Consider the following 16,005-nt stretch of genomic DNA (forward strand, 5'->3'; position numbering starts at 1 on the left):
TGTTGTTATCCTAGACACGCGGTGAAAGATATCCTTGGAGGTGAACTAATCAGGACATGTAAAAATTGTAGTACCTGCGATTTATTCCTGCAAGAAGAGTCACAGATGGGCTCCAGACTGATTAATATGGGAAATCTGTGATGGATTCTTGATCTTACTGTTTGTGAGGACCATCTATTACGGAAAAAAATGAATGAACAATATGTTTAGAAATAAACTAGTATTTGTCGCTTTATTGAGAATTTCCCCAGCTGAGAAAAATTAACAAATGCAATGCCTTGCAAAAGTATTCACACCCACCCCCCCCTTGGCTTTTTACCTATTTTGTTACATTACATCTTGTGTTTTAAATATTTTTGTAATCCGATTTGTGTGTGATGTATCAGCACTAAATAGTCTAAGTTGGTGGAAGTGAAAAAAAAAATATGGGATTAAATAAATAAAATTGCCTGGTGCATATGTATTCACTCCTATTGCGATGAAGCCCCTAAAAATTTCTGATGCAAGCAATTACCTTCATAAGAGAGATGCTTAGTGATAGCTTGCCAGAACAGTGACCAAAGGTTACCCTGCAGGAGCTACAGAGTTGCCAAAAAGTGTCTGGAGTATCTGTCCATATGACCACAATAAGCCGTACACTCCATAGAGCTGGCCTTTATGGAAGCCTGCCCCGAAGGTCGGTATAATAAAAGCTATTTTTTACATTCTGCAGAGCGTATTGGGGGAGGGGGGGGGCATACACTGCTCAAAAAAATAAAGGGAACTCTTAATCAACACAATGTAACTCCAAGTCAATCACACTTCTGTGAAATCCACCTGCCCAGTTATGAAGCAGCACTGATTGTGAATCAATGTCTCCTGCTGTCGTGCAAATGGAACAAAAAACGGGTAGAAATGATCAGCAATTCGCAAGACACCCCCTATAAGGCCTGTTTCACACGTCAGTGATTCTGGTACGTATGTGCTAGTTTTTATGCGTACCTGAATCGCGGACATACGCAGACCCATTATAATCAATGTCTGCTCACACGTCAGTGATTAACTGACCATGTCTCCGTGCGGCGTACAGACGTGTCTGTATGCTCCGCATGGAGACATGTCCGTTTTTTCTGGAATCATTGATGTCCCACGGACCACACACTGGTGTGATCCATAAAACCCGTACAAGAAAAACACGGACGTTGAAAATAAAAAACATTTTTAACTCGCCTTCTCCATCGCTGCTTGTCTCCTTGGCCCAGCTGCTGCTGCTGCTTCAGAGCAGGCTCATTACTGCATGCATATTCATGTATGCAGCCACAGCTGACCCGGAAGTAGCTGCAGCGGAGGTCAGTGCCGGCCGGTAACATAGCAGAGCCAAAGAGTTCAGCACCACGGACAGCAGGAGCAGGGACAGGTGAGTATAAGTCCATGTGCAATCACTGATAACGGAGCACGTATCACAGATTGCACATGGACAACCCACGTGTGCCGTGAATCACAGCACACAGAGGGACATATGCGTTTTTTACACATCAGTGAAAAACGACTGTTTTTCACTGATGTGTGAAACAGGCCTAAAGGAACGGTTCTGCAGGTGGTGATCAGATCATTTCTCTGTTCTCATCCTTTTTAGCAGTTGTTTTGGTCACTGCTCTCACAATAACGCTATGTGCCCATGGGAGATTAAACCTGCGGATTTCTCTGCAGGAAAAATCAGCTGATTTTCTGGATTTTCCAGATAAATCTGCAGGTTTCAGCATGTAAAGACACTCCCCATGTTATCCTATGGGACATGGGGAGTGTCTGTCTCCATGCTGCGGTATGTGCGGCTGCGGAACATGCTGTGGATGTCCCGCAGCCGTACGTAATTGCATGTCAATTCTTTCTGCGGAGATCCCGGCTCTCCACTATGGAGATAGGGTCGGGACTTCCGCAGATAAGCCGCATGAATGTCCGCAGGCTTACCGCAGCTCTTTCGCTGTACTAAAGCAGCTAAAAATAGCTGCGGATTCCGGCGAGCAGCTGCGGGAAGCCTGCGGCCATACCTGCGGATATATCCGCAGGTACAAACTCCCGTGGGTACATAGCCTTAGGCAAGGTGCCCATGGGACAATGTACCCACGGATTTTGATGCGGAAAACCTGTGGATTTATCTGGATTTTCTATATAAAGCTGCAGGTTTTAGCAAGTACAGACACTCCCCATGTAATCCTATGCGATTTGGGGAGTGCTGTGTCCATGCTGCAGTATGTGCGGCTGCGGAATATGCTGCGGATGTTCTGCAGCCGCGTGTAATTGCATGTTAAGTATTCCTGCTGAAATATCTGCGGAATTCCCGCCCCTCCACTATGGAGATAGAGGCCAGGACTTCCGCAGGTAATCACATGAATGTCCACAGGTTTACCGCAGCTATTTAGCTGGAATCCCGCAGTAATGGATAGCTGCGGATTCCGGGCAGCAGCTGTAAGAAACCTGCGGACATATCTCCGGATATATCCGCAGGTGCGATCTCCCGTGTACACATAGCCTTAAGGGTGCTTTACACGCTGGGACATCGCTACCAATATATCGTCGGGGTCACGTTATTAGTGACGCACATCCAGCGCCGGTTGCGACATCGCAGCGTGTAACATCAAAGAGCAACGATCAACTAGCACAAAATCGTTCAAAAACGGTGATAGTTGACAAGTCGCTCCTTTCCTTAATATCGCTGCTGCTGCCGTTACGATGTTGTTCGTCGTTCCTGCGGCATCACACATCGCTATGTGTGACACCACAGGAACGACGAACATCTCCTTACCTGCGTCCACCGGCAATGAGGAAGGAAGGAGGTGGGCGGGATGTTATGTCCCGCTCATCTCCGCCCCTCTGCTTCTATTGGCCGGCCGCTTAGTGACGCCGCTATGATGCCGAACGTACCTCCCCCTTGAGGGAGGGATTGTTCGGCGGTCACAGCGACGTCGCAGAACAGGTATGTGCGTGTGACACTGCCGTAGCGATAATGTTCGCTACGGCAGCGAGCACCAAATGTTGCACGAACGTCGGGGGCCGGTGCTATCACGCTCTACAATGTCGCAGCGTGTAAAGCACCCTTTAGACATAGCACGAGGCGCTGTTTGCAATCCACAAAAGTTGCTCAGGTATTGCACTTCATCCAGAATGGCATATTGATTCGAGCTGTGGTAAGACGCCTAGCTGTGTCTGTCAGCACAGTGTCCAGGCTACGAAACAGATATCTGGAGACAGGCCAGTACACCAGAAAATATGAAGATGACAGTAGGACGGCAACAACCCAGTAGTAGGACCGCTACCTCCTCCATTGTGCAAGGAGGAACAGGAAGAGTAGTGCCAGAGCCTGCAAATTAATCTTCAGCAGGCCACTAATATCCATGTGTGTGCTCAAACTGTCAGAAATGGACTCTATGGGGGCCCGATGTTCACAAGTAATGGACTCTATGGGGGCCCGATGTTCACAAGTGGGTGTTGTGCTTACACCCCAAGACCGTACAGGGTGATTGGCATTTGCCAAAGACCAAGATTATCAGACTTTACATTTGTGCCCTGTGCTCTTCACGGATGAGAGCAGGTTCACACTGACCACGTGACAGATGTAACAGATTACCAGGATGACCAATTTGGCAGTGGGATAGTAATTGTGTGGGGAGGCATTTCTTTGGAGGGCCGCACAGGCCTCCATTTTCTAGCCAGAGGTACCCTGACTGCCATTAGGCACCGGGATGAGAGGCTCAGATCCCTTGTGAGACCATATAGAGGTGCAGTGGGTCCCTGGGTTTCTCCTGATGCATGACAATGCTAGACCTCATGTGGCTGATGCATGACAATGCTAGACCTCATGTGGCTGAAGTGTGTTTGCAGTTCCTGCATGATGAAGATATTGATGCTATTGACTGGCCTGCCCGTTCCCCAGACCTGAATCCAATTGAGCACATCTGGGACATCATGTCTCATTCCATGTACCTAGAGACTGTCCAAGAGTTGACTGATTTCTTTAATCCAGGTCTGGGATAAGATCGCTCAGGAGAACATCCACCGCCTCAGGAGCATGCCCAGGCACATAGAGGCCACCACACACTACTGAGCCTCATTTCCTTGTCTTGAGGCATTTCCACTGAAGTTGAATCAGCCTGTAATTTGATTTTCCACTTTGATTTTGAGTATCATTTCAAATCTAGACCTTCATGGGATATTAGTTTTGATTTACATTGATCATTTTTATGTTTTATTGTTCTCAACATATTCCACTATGTAATAAATAAAGATTTGCAACTGGAATATTTAATTCATTGAGATTTAGGATGTGGTATTTTAGAGTTCCCTTTTTATTTTTTTGAGCAGTGTATATACAGCATTTTATAATCCTGTATATAAGGCCTTACCGCTGGTGGCCGCAGTGTATATTGGAAAAACTTAGTGACAGGTTCCCTTTAAATTAAGCTAGACAATTCAAGCGTCAATTCTGGAGACCTTACAAGGCTGACTTTTCATACTATTGAAAGGGTTAACAAAACAAGACGTGCATTACTTAAAGGGAACCTGTCAGCAGGTTTTTAGACCTCAAATGGATCTCTTCTAAGTAAAGGGTTTGTAATGTTGGTTACCTTTGCTTTGTAAGGCCCGTTTCACACGTCAGTGAAAAACACAGACGTTCTTCACTGATGTGAAAAACACGCACACGTCCCTCCGTGTGCCGTGATTCACGGCACACGTTGGTTGTCTATGTGCAATCCGGGCTCCATTCTCCGTGGTCCGTGATTGCACATAGAGATCAACTCACCTGTGCCCGCTCTCCATGGTGCTGAACGCTCCCGCAGTGCAGCATCCGGCCGGCGCTGACCCCCGCAGCAGCTGCTTCTGGGTCGGCTGTGTCGTGCATTCATGAATATGCAGGACAGTAATGAGCCGTCTCAGAAGCAGCAGGCAGAACAGGCTGCAGAGAGCACCGCTGAAGCCGGGTGAGTAAAAATGATTTTTATTTTATATGCACGTTTTTTTCTGGCACGTGTTTCACGGATCACACCACTGCGTGGTCCGTGGAATATCAGTGATGCCAGAAAAAATGGACATATCTCTGTGCGGCAATCACGGATACGCGGGTACACCGCACGGAGACAAGGTCAGTGAAAAATCACTGATGTGTGAGTAGACCCATTCATTATAATGGGTCTGCGTATATCAGTGATTCTGGTACGTAGAAAAAAAAGCACAAACGTACCAGACGTGTGAAACAGGCCTAAGTCCGTGTCTCCGTTCTATAGAAATCAATCTGCAGAATTGTTCTGTAGTTGAGCTGCACTTGTAGCTCTCCGGCCTCTCTACGCTTCTCCCTTGTTTGCTGTTACTCACTGTCAGTGACTGACAGGTGGCATTTCTCTGTGATCGGCTTTCCACCTGAGACCTTGCACAAGCAACGTCATTCCCTGCACTCGTGGCTCATTTGCTATTGATTTCTATAAAATGGAGACCCTGACTTATAATGCTAAGGTATGGCTGTAATCAATATTAGGTTTCATGCGCACGTTGCGTAACTGCATTCATTTATGCTGCGTATAGCACTGCAGTGTAAATGCATGCGTTCTGTGTCCCCAGCACAATCTATGTAGAATGTGCATGAGATGTGCGCACGTTGCTTTTATGAACGCAGCGATTTGGGTGCTAAAATTTTGACCCAAATCCGTGCATTCATAAAATGAACATGTCAATTATTCTGTGCGCTATGGATGCAGCTCCCACTCTGTCTATGGTGGGGGCAGCAGCCAGAGTGCATGAAATTGGCTGTTTTTCTACAAAAAAAAAACCTGCATCCATTATGCAGTCTTTCTGCAGCGATTTGACACGCATATGGCGACGACGGTCTTTCTTTCAATTGTCCATGTCATTGGACAGTGCTGTGCATCTTCAACTTCGCCATCCAACTGGTCTCTATGGCTGACTGAACACTTTTTCAGGGAGTGATTCTATAATAAATGTATGGAGGAGGTTGCTTGGGTGCAATAAACTGATGAGCAGCTGCTTAGTGTTCTTATTGCACATTTATAGATAAGGCCTTATGGGGTGCAAGTCACACTGTTGAATATGTAAACTGCCACTTCAGAGAAAAGAGGACTAACATCCAATAATAGATGGCACTAGAGATAGATCACCTGTTCTTCTGAAGTGACAATTTGTAGATTTAATTTTCCAGAAGAGCATTGCGCGGCTTATCAGTCTCCTTACACTGGCATGTCACTTCAGGAGGAAAAAATGTTACCTCTTAGACTCCAGTCAAACTGTTAGGCCGGAGTCACACTCGCGCGAGTCTCACATCACGTGGCACGGCCACACGCTCTGCTAACAGGAGCAGGTTGGCTGCATGTATTTCTATGCAGCTGAGATGTTTGTGTGGAGGGTGGCAGGCCGTGCCAGGTGATAAGAGTCTCTCACAAGTGTGACTCTAGCCTTAATATGAGCAGTACAGTTTGCAATGGATCACTTATCAGCACAGATTTCAGCCACAATGTATGAACACAGCCTAATAATGTTGAATCATAACGGCCCATATCAGACCGTGTAAGGGGTACTTTGCACGCTGCGACATTGCTACTGCGATATCGTCGGGGTCAAATCGAAAGTGACGCACATCTGGCACCGGTAACTATGTCACAACGTGTAAAGCCTAGATGCGCTGATAAACGATCGCAAAAGCGTCGATTATTGGTGATCTGTGTAGCGTCGGACATTTTCATAATGTCGCACCAATAGGAGATACGATGTTGTTCCTCGTTCCTGCGGCAGCACACATCGCTGTGTGTGAAGCCGCAGGAGCGAGGAACATCTCCTTACCTGCATCCACCGGCTATGCGGAAGGAAGGAGGGGGGCGGGATGTTTACGTCCTGCTCCTCTCCGCTTCTATTGACCGCCTGCCGTGTGACATCGCTGTGACGCCGCACGACTCGCCCCCTTAGGAAGGAGGCGGGTCGCCGTCCAGAGTGATGTCGCAGGGCAGGTAAGTGTGTGTGAAGCTGCCGTAGCGATAATGTTCGCTACGGCAGCTATCACAAGATATCGGATGTGTGACGGGGGCGGGGACTATCGCGCTCAGCATCGCTAGCCGATGTTAGCGATGTTGCAACGTGCAAAGTACCCCTTAGCATATCCAGTTATCAATTTATACTTTTCCAGGAGAAGTAACAGCACAATGCAGAGTCTGAAAATACTTCTTGATTAAATCAGCCATGTGAGGAGTGCTCCACTGTCTGTAAACTGTAATGGATTTTAGAGCCTCGTGCACATTATCCTGTTATGCTTTATTACATCTGGCGCCTTAAATATATTTAGCAGCGACTTCTGCAGCATCTAATATGGAAACTGAAAGATGTCGTCTAGTTCTACAGGTCAACATTCTTAAAGGGAATCTGTCACCATGTTTTTGCTACCTAATCTTAGAGCAGCATAATGAAACGAGATACCCTGATTCCAGCAATGTCACTTACTGGGCTGCTTAGTGTTGCTTTTATAAAATCACTGTTTAATCAGCAGTAGATTATCATTACAGGACTACTTGGTGTGCTGCAGGTAGTCCAGCATGTTCATGAGCTTTGTATAACTGCAGCAGAAAAAACTTTATCAAAATTACAGCAAATACTTCAAGAAGTGACAGCTAGAATCAGGATCTTTGTTTCTACATTATCCTGGTCTTAATGTGGGTAGCAAAAAAAGCTGGTGACATATTCCCTTTAAATATTTGTTTTGCTATATAAGAAAGCTAACTTTATTTTTTTTCCCTCTTTCAGGGATGGTGTGGATGGAAGGGCGCCGATTTCTGGGCTGCAGACGCTTACTACAATCTTTGCTTACCTCAGCGACCTGCAATCTTTTAATCATGGTTATTTGTATCAACTTATTTTTAATTTACAACATCAATCCTAAGCTAAACTCTTGGTTTTATAACTTTATGTATAATGAAGCAGACCATTTATAATATACATTGTACCCGCTCATCAGTTTCAGGATCTTTTTTGCTGTCTGAATATGGGCCTTCATTGTTTGTTTCCAGTGGATGAAAACTTACACCTTGTTACAGGAAACTATTTTGATAACTGATGAACCGTTCCATGTGTAATGGTTCATAGAGAAAGCATATTCCAAAAAGGTTAAAAAAAAGATAAATTCAAATAATTTAATATTCCTTGTTTTCATTATACATCGCATAACTTATTTGTTGAAACTTGATTATGCCTTTGATTGTACTAATCATATTGAATTCACTAAAGGTTTTGCAGAAATGTAAAAGCCAATCTTTGACCGCCCCCGTAGGGAGAAGTGTCGCCATCAAAAGAAAAAAATAAATATATATTTATCAATGTATTATGTGTTTTGTTTCAAATGTTTAAGGTTTCATATTTTCTACTATTGGACATGAGAGATGTCAGGAAAGTCATGTACTAATACTTTGTGGCATTACAATTGCTACCCAGGGGTGATGTTACTTTTGGCACAGAGGGTGGTGGAGAAGAATGTTTTGAATCGCAGTATCAAAACATCAATCACTGATGCAACGGCCTGCATGAACTGTGGGCCACTGCTGTGGGCAGTCAGTGCGCTGAAAGTACGGTCTGTGTCCATGAGGCGAGGGGTGGCTCAAGGATTTACTTTCAGAGCATTAGATCTCCTCCCCGAAGCAGCCCAGATAGTAAATGCAGACTGCTGTCAGTGCACCGCTATGGTCCCTGAGCACCAGTCATTCCAGAGGGCTGGGCTTCCTCCACAACTGTGCACTTGTTCTGATATCGAACAGGGATCCGAAATACAATGGTATGTAAATGATACCTCACAAACCATGCTGGCAATATGTGAGTGAAGGAAGTGAAAGTTTAGTTTTATATTTCATGGGCATTTTAACATTTGAGATTATTGTACAGAATTTGGGTTTATTTTTTTTTACTCAAACTGAGGAACAAAAAAGAAAACAAACAATATAATTTGGGTAGTTTATTCCCCCCACCCCACTTAAAAAAAAAAAAAAAAAAAATACAAGTTAGAAAACTATGAAAACAAGTTTTATGCAAAACATCCTGCAAAAACCTCTTCTTTCCAGCAGAGAGGCTGTAGTGTACTCCAGCTTAATGTGAGCCAGTAGGTGGGAGCTCCTCTTGGAAGCATATTACATGGAAGAACAGATGGAAATCTTCTAGAGTCCGTCTACAAGAAGCCTAGAAGGAAGATATGAAAATTATAGCTCATGTATCCTGGGTCTGCTTCAGTTATTACCAGAGTGTAGAAGACAAAGCTGCCATTCCCATAGCAAGGGCTTGACAATGATCACTGCTGTTCCAACACTATTTCTTGCAGTCTACATTTTATGCATATTTAAGTATTCCACTGCTGGGGGCACTTTTTGGTTTAGATGTTTTAATTTAGGATTATAAATTGCGTGTAAGGATGCCCATTCACGCACTCTCCCATCACCACAAAACATACTGTATATTTTCAGTGTGGAAAGCAAAGTCCACCATACACCGTATAATACCCGTCAGCTGAACAGTACAGTGTGTGGCCATCTACCCCATGCACAGGAGCGGATGATTGGGTGATAGGTTTATTATGGATGGTTGGGAGGTACGCCTTAAACTGGCACCAGAAGAGTCTGCCAACAACTTAATCTTTCTCTCTCCCCCATGCAGATATCAGAGGAGTCAGTAGGTCTCATCCACATCATACAATCCAATGTCTCCGAAAATTGGCTGGTTGGGCCCACTTTAATATGTACGGCTCTTCTATACACTGGCATGCCACTCACCATCTATGCAGTTGGCAAAAGACACTGCTTGCACCTCCACCAATGGAGTGAGGAAATTGCTGTATTTTTCGCTTTATAAGACACACCACAAGGGTGGGGGGGGGTCACAGGAGGCCCTCTGTGCTGGCAGCAGCGTCAGTCTGTGGCGGTTGAGTGGTGCAATGAATGTCGCCATCAGTCTGCGGTCCTAGTTCAAATGTTGGCGCCTAGAGCGTTGCATGTGCAGGTGGAGCTTTCATCCAAGAGCTCCATCTGCGCACGCGCTGAAACCCGGCACAATCATTTGAAACTGGGATCCTGCCGCACAGAGTGGCAGCCAGCAGGCTGCCCGCCCATCCGCACAGAGGCAGCCGGCACCGACAGGCACCCAGCTGCCGCCAGACAGGCCCCCGGTAAAGCTATATTCAAATTAAGACTCACCCCTCATTCCTCACATTTTTGGGAGGAAAAGTGCGTCTTATAATCCAAAAATATGTTACATATTTCTCCCCCTTGGGGGAAAAAAAAAAAAAGTGATGTGATCTACACAATTGTATGCCCAAAAAGTTTTGCAGATTACCATATGACTAGACATGTATTAAAGTCTAAATCTTAGTCATTCCCAAAAAAAAAATTCGACTCCAATATTTTAAAACCAAAACTTGAGTGTGTACATAGTGTAAGCGTGGTCCTCATGAGAGTAGAGTACTCACCATCTGACCGCCTCCGCTTTCCATAAGTGGCTGATATGTTGCATTGTCCTCTCTTGATGCCCGCCGGTGTCTCCTTCAGGTGCTGCATTGAGGAGCGCGCTCTGGAGAACGTGTCTTGTGTCTGTTTTACAGTTGCTAGATATCTTGCACATTCCTTAAAACCACGAGACAACGCCAGCGCCTCAGCAGTGAGCCCTTCCTTATTACACACACTGCAAGGAACAGAAGGGACCATCATTTACCTCCAGCCCGTGCTCCATTCACTCCAGGCTGCAGTCTGCCATCGCCTGATCAAGCATTACATATAAAGACTTACTCCAGTCTGGCGTCATGAGCGACGAGCACGCTGAGGCATTCCAGACTCCCACAACGGGCCGCTTTGTGGATCAGAGTTTCTCCAAAGAGGTCCTAGGAAGAAATATATAATTAATATGTAGAGTGGAAAAATACCTGTACAGAATGTAATAGGAGTCATTTCATCCTAAAGTAAAGCACATTGCTAGGCTCTGCCATAATTGATAAGTGAGAAGTACACTATTTATTGAGAAAGTACAGAGCAGCCCCATGTGGCCATGGTGGTAATCTGCAGGTAGATTTTATATCTTCAAACACATACCGTGTTTCCCCGAAAGTAGGACCCCCCCGAAAGTAAGGCAGGGTGGGGGTTTCGGGGGGGTCCGCCAATGTAGGGCACCCCCCGATTGTAAGGCAGGGTAGCGGGGGGGCCGGGGGATGTAAGGCCGCCTATGGGTGGTGGTCGCGGCGTAATGTAAGGCCGCATATGGGTGGGGGTCCCTGGGGAAAGTACAGGAACTTACCGCTGCCGCTGTTCCCTCGCTCCATCCAGGCCTTCTCCAGTCTCGTGCCACCCGTGGTCCGCCTCCGGTGAATGGCCCCCGCAAGGCTCCCTGCTGGCCATCAGCTCGAGCTGTGATTGGCCAGTCAGCCGGCTCGCAGCTGATTGGCCCTCAGCTCGAGCTGCGATTGGCCAGTCAGCCGGCTCGCAGCTGATTGGCCCTCAGCTCGAGCTGCGATTGGCCAGTCAGCCGGCTCGCAGCTGATTGGCCCTCAGCTCGAGCTGCGATTGGCCAGTCAGCCGGCTCGCAGCTGATTGGCCGAAATCAGCCGCGACGTCACCGCCTGCAGGCTCGCTCCGATTTCGGTAAGTTCCGAAACTCTGTGTGTGTGTGTGTGTGTGTACGGTATGTGTATGGGTGCCGTATGGGGCTGTATGTGTCAGTGTGTGTGTGTGTGTACGGTACCGGTACGATATGTGTGTGGGTGCCGTGTGGGGCTGTACCGGTACCGTATGTGTCAGTGTGTGTGGTGGCAGAGTGGGGGGCAGAACCACTGTATGGGGAGGATGGGGTGGATGCCGGATCTCAAACAATGGGGAGGCTGCAGGGGGGAGGAAGGGGTGGATGCCAGATCTCAAACAATGGGGAGGCTGCAGGGGGGAGGAAGGGGTGGATGCCAGATCTCAAACAATGGGGAGGCTGCAGGGGGGAGGAAGGGGTGGATGCCGGATCTCAAACAATGGGGAGGCTGCAGGGGGGAGGAAGGGGTGGATGCCAGATCTCAAACAATGGGGAGGCTGCAGGGGGGAGGAAGGGGTGGATGCCAGATCTCAAACAATGGGGAGGCTGCAGGGGGGAGGAAGGGGTGGATGCCGGATCTCAAACAATGGGGAGGCTGCAGGGGGGAGGAAGGGGTGGATGCCAGATCTCAAACAATGGGGAGGCTGCAGGGGGGAGGAAGGGGTGGATGCCGGATCTCAAACAATGGGGAGGCTGCAGGGGGGAGGAAGGGGTGGATGCCAGATCTCAAACAATGGGGAGGCTGCAGGGGGGAGGAAGGAGTGGATGCCGGATCTCAAACAATGGGGAGGCTGCAGGGGGGAGGAAGGGGTGGATGCCGGATCTCAAACAATGGGGAGGCTGCAGGGGGGAGGATTGTCATTTTTTTTCCAATGTAAGGCCTCCCCCGAAAGTAAGGCAGGGTGGGACTTTTGGGGGTAAAATTAATGTAAGACAGGGCCTTACTTTCGGGGAAACACGGTAGCAGTCTAATTGGAAGTGCAGCTGCAGAGAGAGAGTTCTATTCTCTTCCTGTAGCCGCTCACTCCCAGTTATCGAGGCAGAGCCAGGGCTGTATCAGTGCAATGTAATGACTGTTAGATTTTGTCCTGTGCAGTAGGTCAGACGAAGCAGAGAGTGATTACAGCACGCTATATACTGAGCGCTGACTGTCACAACCCTGATTACTGGAAGCGGCTACTGGGAGAAGAGAACTTCATTTTCTCCCCGCTGTCACATTTTCCAGTTAAACACTTATTTTAAATATGCAGTAGTTTACCAGCAGATTAGCACTATGGCTATATTATTTTGCTGACAGTTTCCCTTTAACATTTAATTGACCCTTTGGAGCAGTTATCTAGAGGTAATGCTCCCATAGAGGACTGCAGACTGTGCTCATGTATAGCAGGGACCTATAGACTGAAAGCTGATCTTTGGGGAGGCATATACATATTGCTTACATGCACTCTGTCCAAACCAGAAACATACAGAACTCCGGCCTATAGATGCAGACTGAATGAACACAGCAGCACTTGGCACCCGATCTGGACAGAATTAGGAAGCTGCCAAATGGGGCCGGAATTAGTTGCAGATCCCTGGCACTACTGGAATCAGTCTGCTCACATTGAGAGTCTGTGCACATAGCTCCAGAAGATGGCAGCAGCGGGGGTGAAGATGGTGGGCCTCAGCTCTGACTCCATCATTAATCCCGTATATCTTAGAGCAGGAGCATCCACAAAAGTGTATGGAGAAGCAGGTTATATAGCTAAATGTGAAGACCTCCAAGCTATAAGCCCATTGTGTACAGGAGTGACCACTCCTGCCATCAACATGTGGGGGTGAAACGGATGGGTACAGAGGATGCCATCTTAGGCTAGTTTCACACTTGCGTTGAACCATTGCGTTGTGTGACGATGTGTTGCATATAGTGGCACAACGGATGCTGCAAAATGGAATCTTTTTTTTTTTACAGTTTACCGGCGACAGACTATTGTGAACGATCAGCTGATCGCTCCCAGCAGCCGGGTGATCGTTCGGCCGCCGAGAATGTGTGCGGGGGCGGAGTGCGTGGAGCCGAGCGGGGCCATGGTGTGTGTGTGTGTGTGTGTGTGTGTGTGTGTGTGTGTGTGTGTGTGTGTGTGTGTGTGTGTGCAGAGTGGAGTGTGGGAGGGGGCGGAGCCAAGCGGGGAAGTGTCGGGCTCCCTTCACACGTACCCAGGGTAAATATCTGGTATAACTAGGCAAAGCGCTTTGCTTGGTTACCCGATATTTACCTTGGTTACTGGTGCAGGGAACATGCACAGTGAAATCCTGAGGATTCCGCTGCTCAAGACACGTTACATGCTGTGTTCCTCCCGCTGGGCGGAAGCAACGCAGGTCCTTTTGGCGCAATCAGTCACCCATACAAGTCCAAAAGGGCAGATTGTGACGGAACCAAAATAACGCAAGTGTGAAAGTACCCTTAGAGAGGAAAAATAGTGTGCAAACGGCAACATAAATGACCTAACCTTGTAATATCAAAACCACAAGAAATGAGATCCAGCACTGCCGCTCCTGCCATAGTCCTGTGCTGCAGCCAGTGCTCTTCATGGGCACAGGGCATAGGAATGGCCTCAGCTGCAGCCAGTGTGCCCAGAGAACAGAAGAAAAATAAAAAAAAACAACCCTAGTGGTCATGTCACAACCGGTATCACGGCTGCCATCACTTAGAGGTGATAATCCTACACCAGGTGCCCACCGAGAACTGGCTGCAGCGGTGATGTCCGCTATACACCATGTCGCTGAGCACACTGATTAGCTGTCATCACTGCTGCAGCTATAGACCATGTCGCTGAGCACACTGATTGGCTGCAGCGGTGATGTGTTGGCTGTACACACTAGGAGGACCTTGCTTTCTCGCTTTCCTGTCGGCTGCCCCTTTGTTAGCAGTGCGCAGCGCAGACATGGCCGTCCCTCCCCACCACACACCTGCTGGTTGATGTCCACTCCGGTCTGCAGCTGCCACAGTAGGATGAAGGCCTGTCCGCCGTGCGCTGCCAGGTGTGCGGGCGTCTGGCCCAGGGCGTCTCCGGGAGAGTTCACGGCCCCGCCGCACTCCATCAATTCGCTCAGGCTGAAAAACTGAAAGGCAAGTGTACAGTGAGCGGCTACAGCCCGTACAGTGCACACAGCGCTCGGTGCCGCTCCCGCCGCAGCGCTCACCTCCTCGTCCTCCCGCTGGTGCAGCATCTTCCGGCCGGTGACAGCACGTACAGTCCTCACCCTCCGGACACTGACTGCGATCTGACCGAGCGCTGCTCCGCAGCCCACTATAGAGGCTACAGCTCCCAGAAGCCCCGCCCCGCGTCACGTACTCAAACAACAAGCACGTGGAGCCCTAGACCCAACAATTACGCCCACCTCTGAGCTGATTGGACAGTGCTATAAAAAGTCCCGGCTAAGGCGATGGCTGATTGGTTGGCTGCGGTGTGGCGGCGCCTCCTCACAGGCGCTGTGTTGTGGTCACGTACGCTCTCTGGCTGACATGCGGGCGGCTGTGAGCCGGCACGTAGCCTGTGTGCTGACAGATGTGGCGCAGGGAGGGGGCGGGCGGCCGGCACGTAGGCTGTGTGTATGTAGGCAGATGTGCCGCAGGGAGGGGCGACCGGCACGTAGGCTGTGTGTAGGCATTTGTGCCCTGGCCGGCATGTAGTCTGTGCAGGCAGATGGGGAGCGGACGGCCGGCACTTGTGTACTAAAAAATGGTGGTGGTAAGGGCTAGGGTTTTTCGAAAGTAAGCAAAAATAGGGGCAATTGCATTGCCGAAGTGAATATGGGAGAAATTTTAAAAAAAAAAAAACCCCAGTGTGGGCTCCCACCTATTTTTGATGACAAGCAGAGGTAAGGCTAGGTTCACATTTCCTTTAAATTGTATCAGTCACAATCTGCGGCTGTGGTAAACAACGGAATCCGCTTGGCGGATGCCGTTGTTTCCCATAGACTTGTATTAGTGGCGTATTGCGACTGATTACCTTGCGTTGCATCCGCTGCGCCACGGTCAGTCGTTTTTGGACTGACTGCCGGCGGAAACAATACAGAATGTAAAGTTTTTCGGGCTGTCAAAATTAACGCACCGCGCAGGAATCCGTCGCAATCCGTCACGCTTGTAATGTATGTCTATGGTGCTGGATTCCGCCATGCTCTACTGAGCATGCCCAGCATGTTTGCACACCCACTGAGCTGTACCAAACACAAACTGATCATGACTGATCCGTCAAAAAGCGGATGCACAGCGGATGTAACGGACGCAACGGATCAGTTTTCTCACAGGATTCCTGTGAAAGGAATCCTGTGAAAAACACATCCGTTGCGTCAGTTGACATCTAAAAAACAACTGATCCGTTGCTGACGGACCTAACGGATTTAAAACAACGGAAATGTGAACCTAGCCTAATGCAGATATCTGTGGGCTGCAACCTC

At 48.2% G+C, this 16,005-nt stretch overlaps 2 protein-coding genes across 2 annotated transcripts in view; one reads left to right on the forward strand and one right to left on the reverse strand.

The window, feature by feature from the left end:
* UFSP2 (UFM1 specific peptidase 2) overlaps positions 1-8,340 on the forward strand; it is a 66,529-nt gene extending 58,189 nt beyond the window's left edge. Inside the window, exon 12 of the mRNA XM_075347130.1 lies at positions 7,774-8,340. Within this exon, the coding sequence (XP_075203245.1) occupies positions 7,774-7,860 (87 nt within the window). The 3' untranslated portion in view covers positions 7,861-8,340. The remainder of the gene's footprint in view (positions 1-7,773) is intronic.
* Positions 8,224-14,911, reverse strand: ANKRD37 (ankyrin repeat domain 37). The gene is made up of 5 exons (XM_075347131.1): positions 14,749-14,911; positions 14,515-14,667; positions 10,788-10,879; positions 10,472-10,683; positions 8,224-9,192 (listed from the first exon to the last, which is right to left on the reverse strand). Exons 1-5 carry the CDS (start codon positions 14,773-14,775, stop codon positions 9,182-9,184), a joined length of 495 nt encoding a protein of 164 aa, XP_075203246.1. The 5' UTR covers positions 14,776-14,911; the 3' UTR covers positions 8,224-9,181.
* Between the last annotated feature and the right edge of the window lie 1,094 nt (positions 14,912-16,005).

The sequence above is a fragment of the Anomaloglossus baeobatrachus genome, chromosome 1 (assembly GCF_048569485.1).
Source record: "Anomaloglossus baeobatrachus isolate aAnoBae1 chromosome 1, aAnoBae1.hap1, whole genome shotgun sequence".
NCBI classification, from domain to species: Eukaryota; Metazoa; Chordata; class Amphibia; order Anura; family Aromobatidae; genus Anomaloglossus; species Anomaloglossus baeobatrachus.

Bases quoted from the DNA above. Each gene is read 5' to 3' on its own strand.
- ANKRD37 (XM_075347131.1), bottom strand. From the start codon at position 14,775: ATGCTGCACCAGCGGGAGGACGAGGAG. The intron at 14,668-14,748 runs GTGAGCGCTGCG...CTTGCCTTTCAG, and splicing joins ACCAGCGGGAGGACGAGGAG to TTTTTCAGCCTGAGCGAATT. The intron at 10,684-10,787 runs GTAAGTCTTTAT...TGTTCCTTGCAG, and splicing joins GCTCATGACGCCAGACTGGA to TGTGTGTAATAAGGAAGGGC.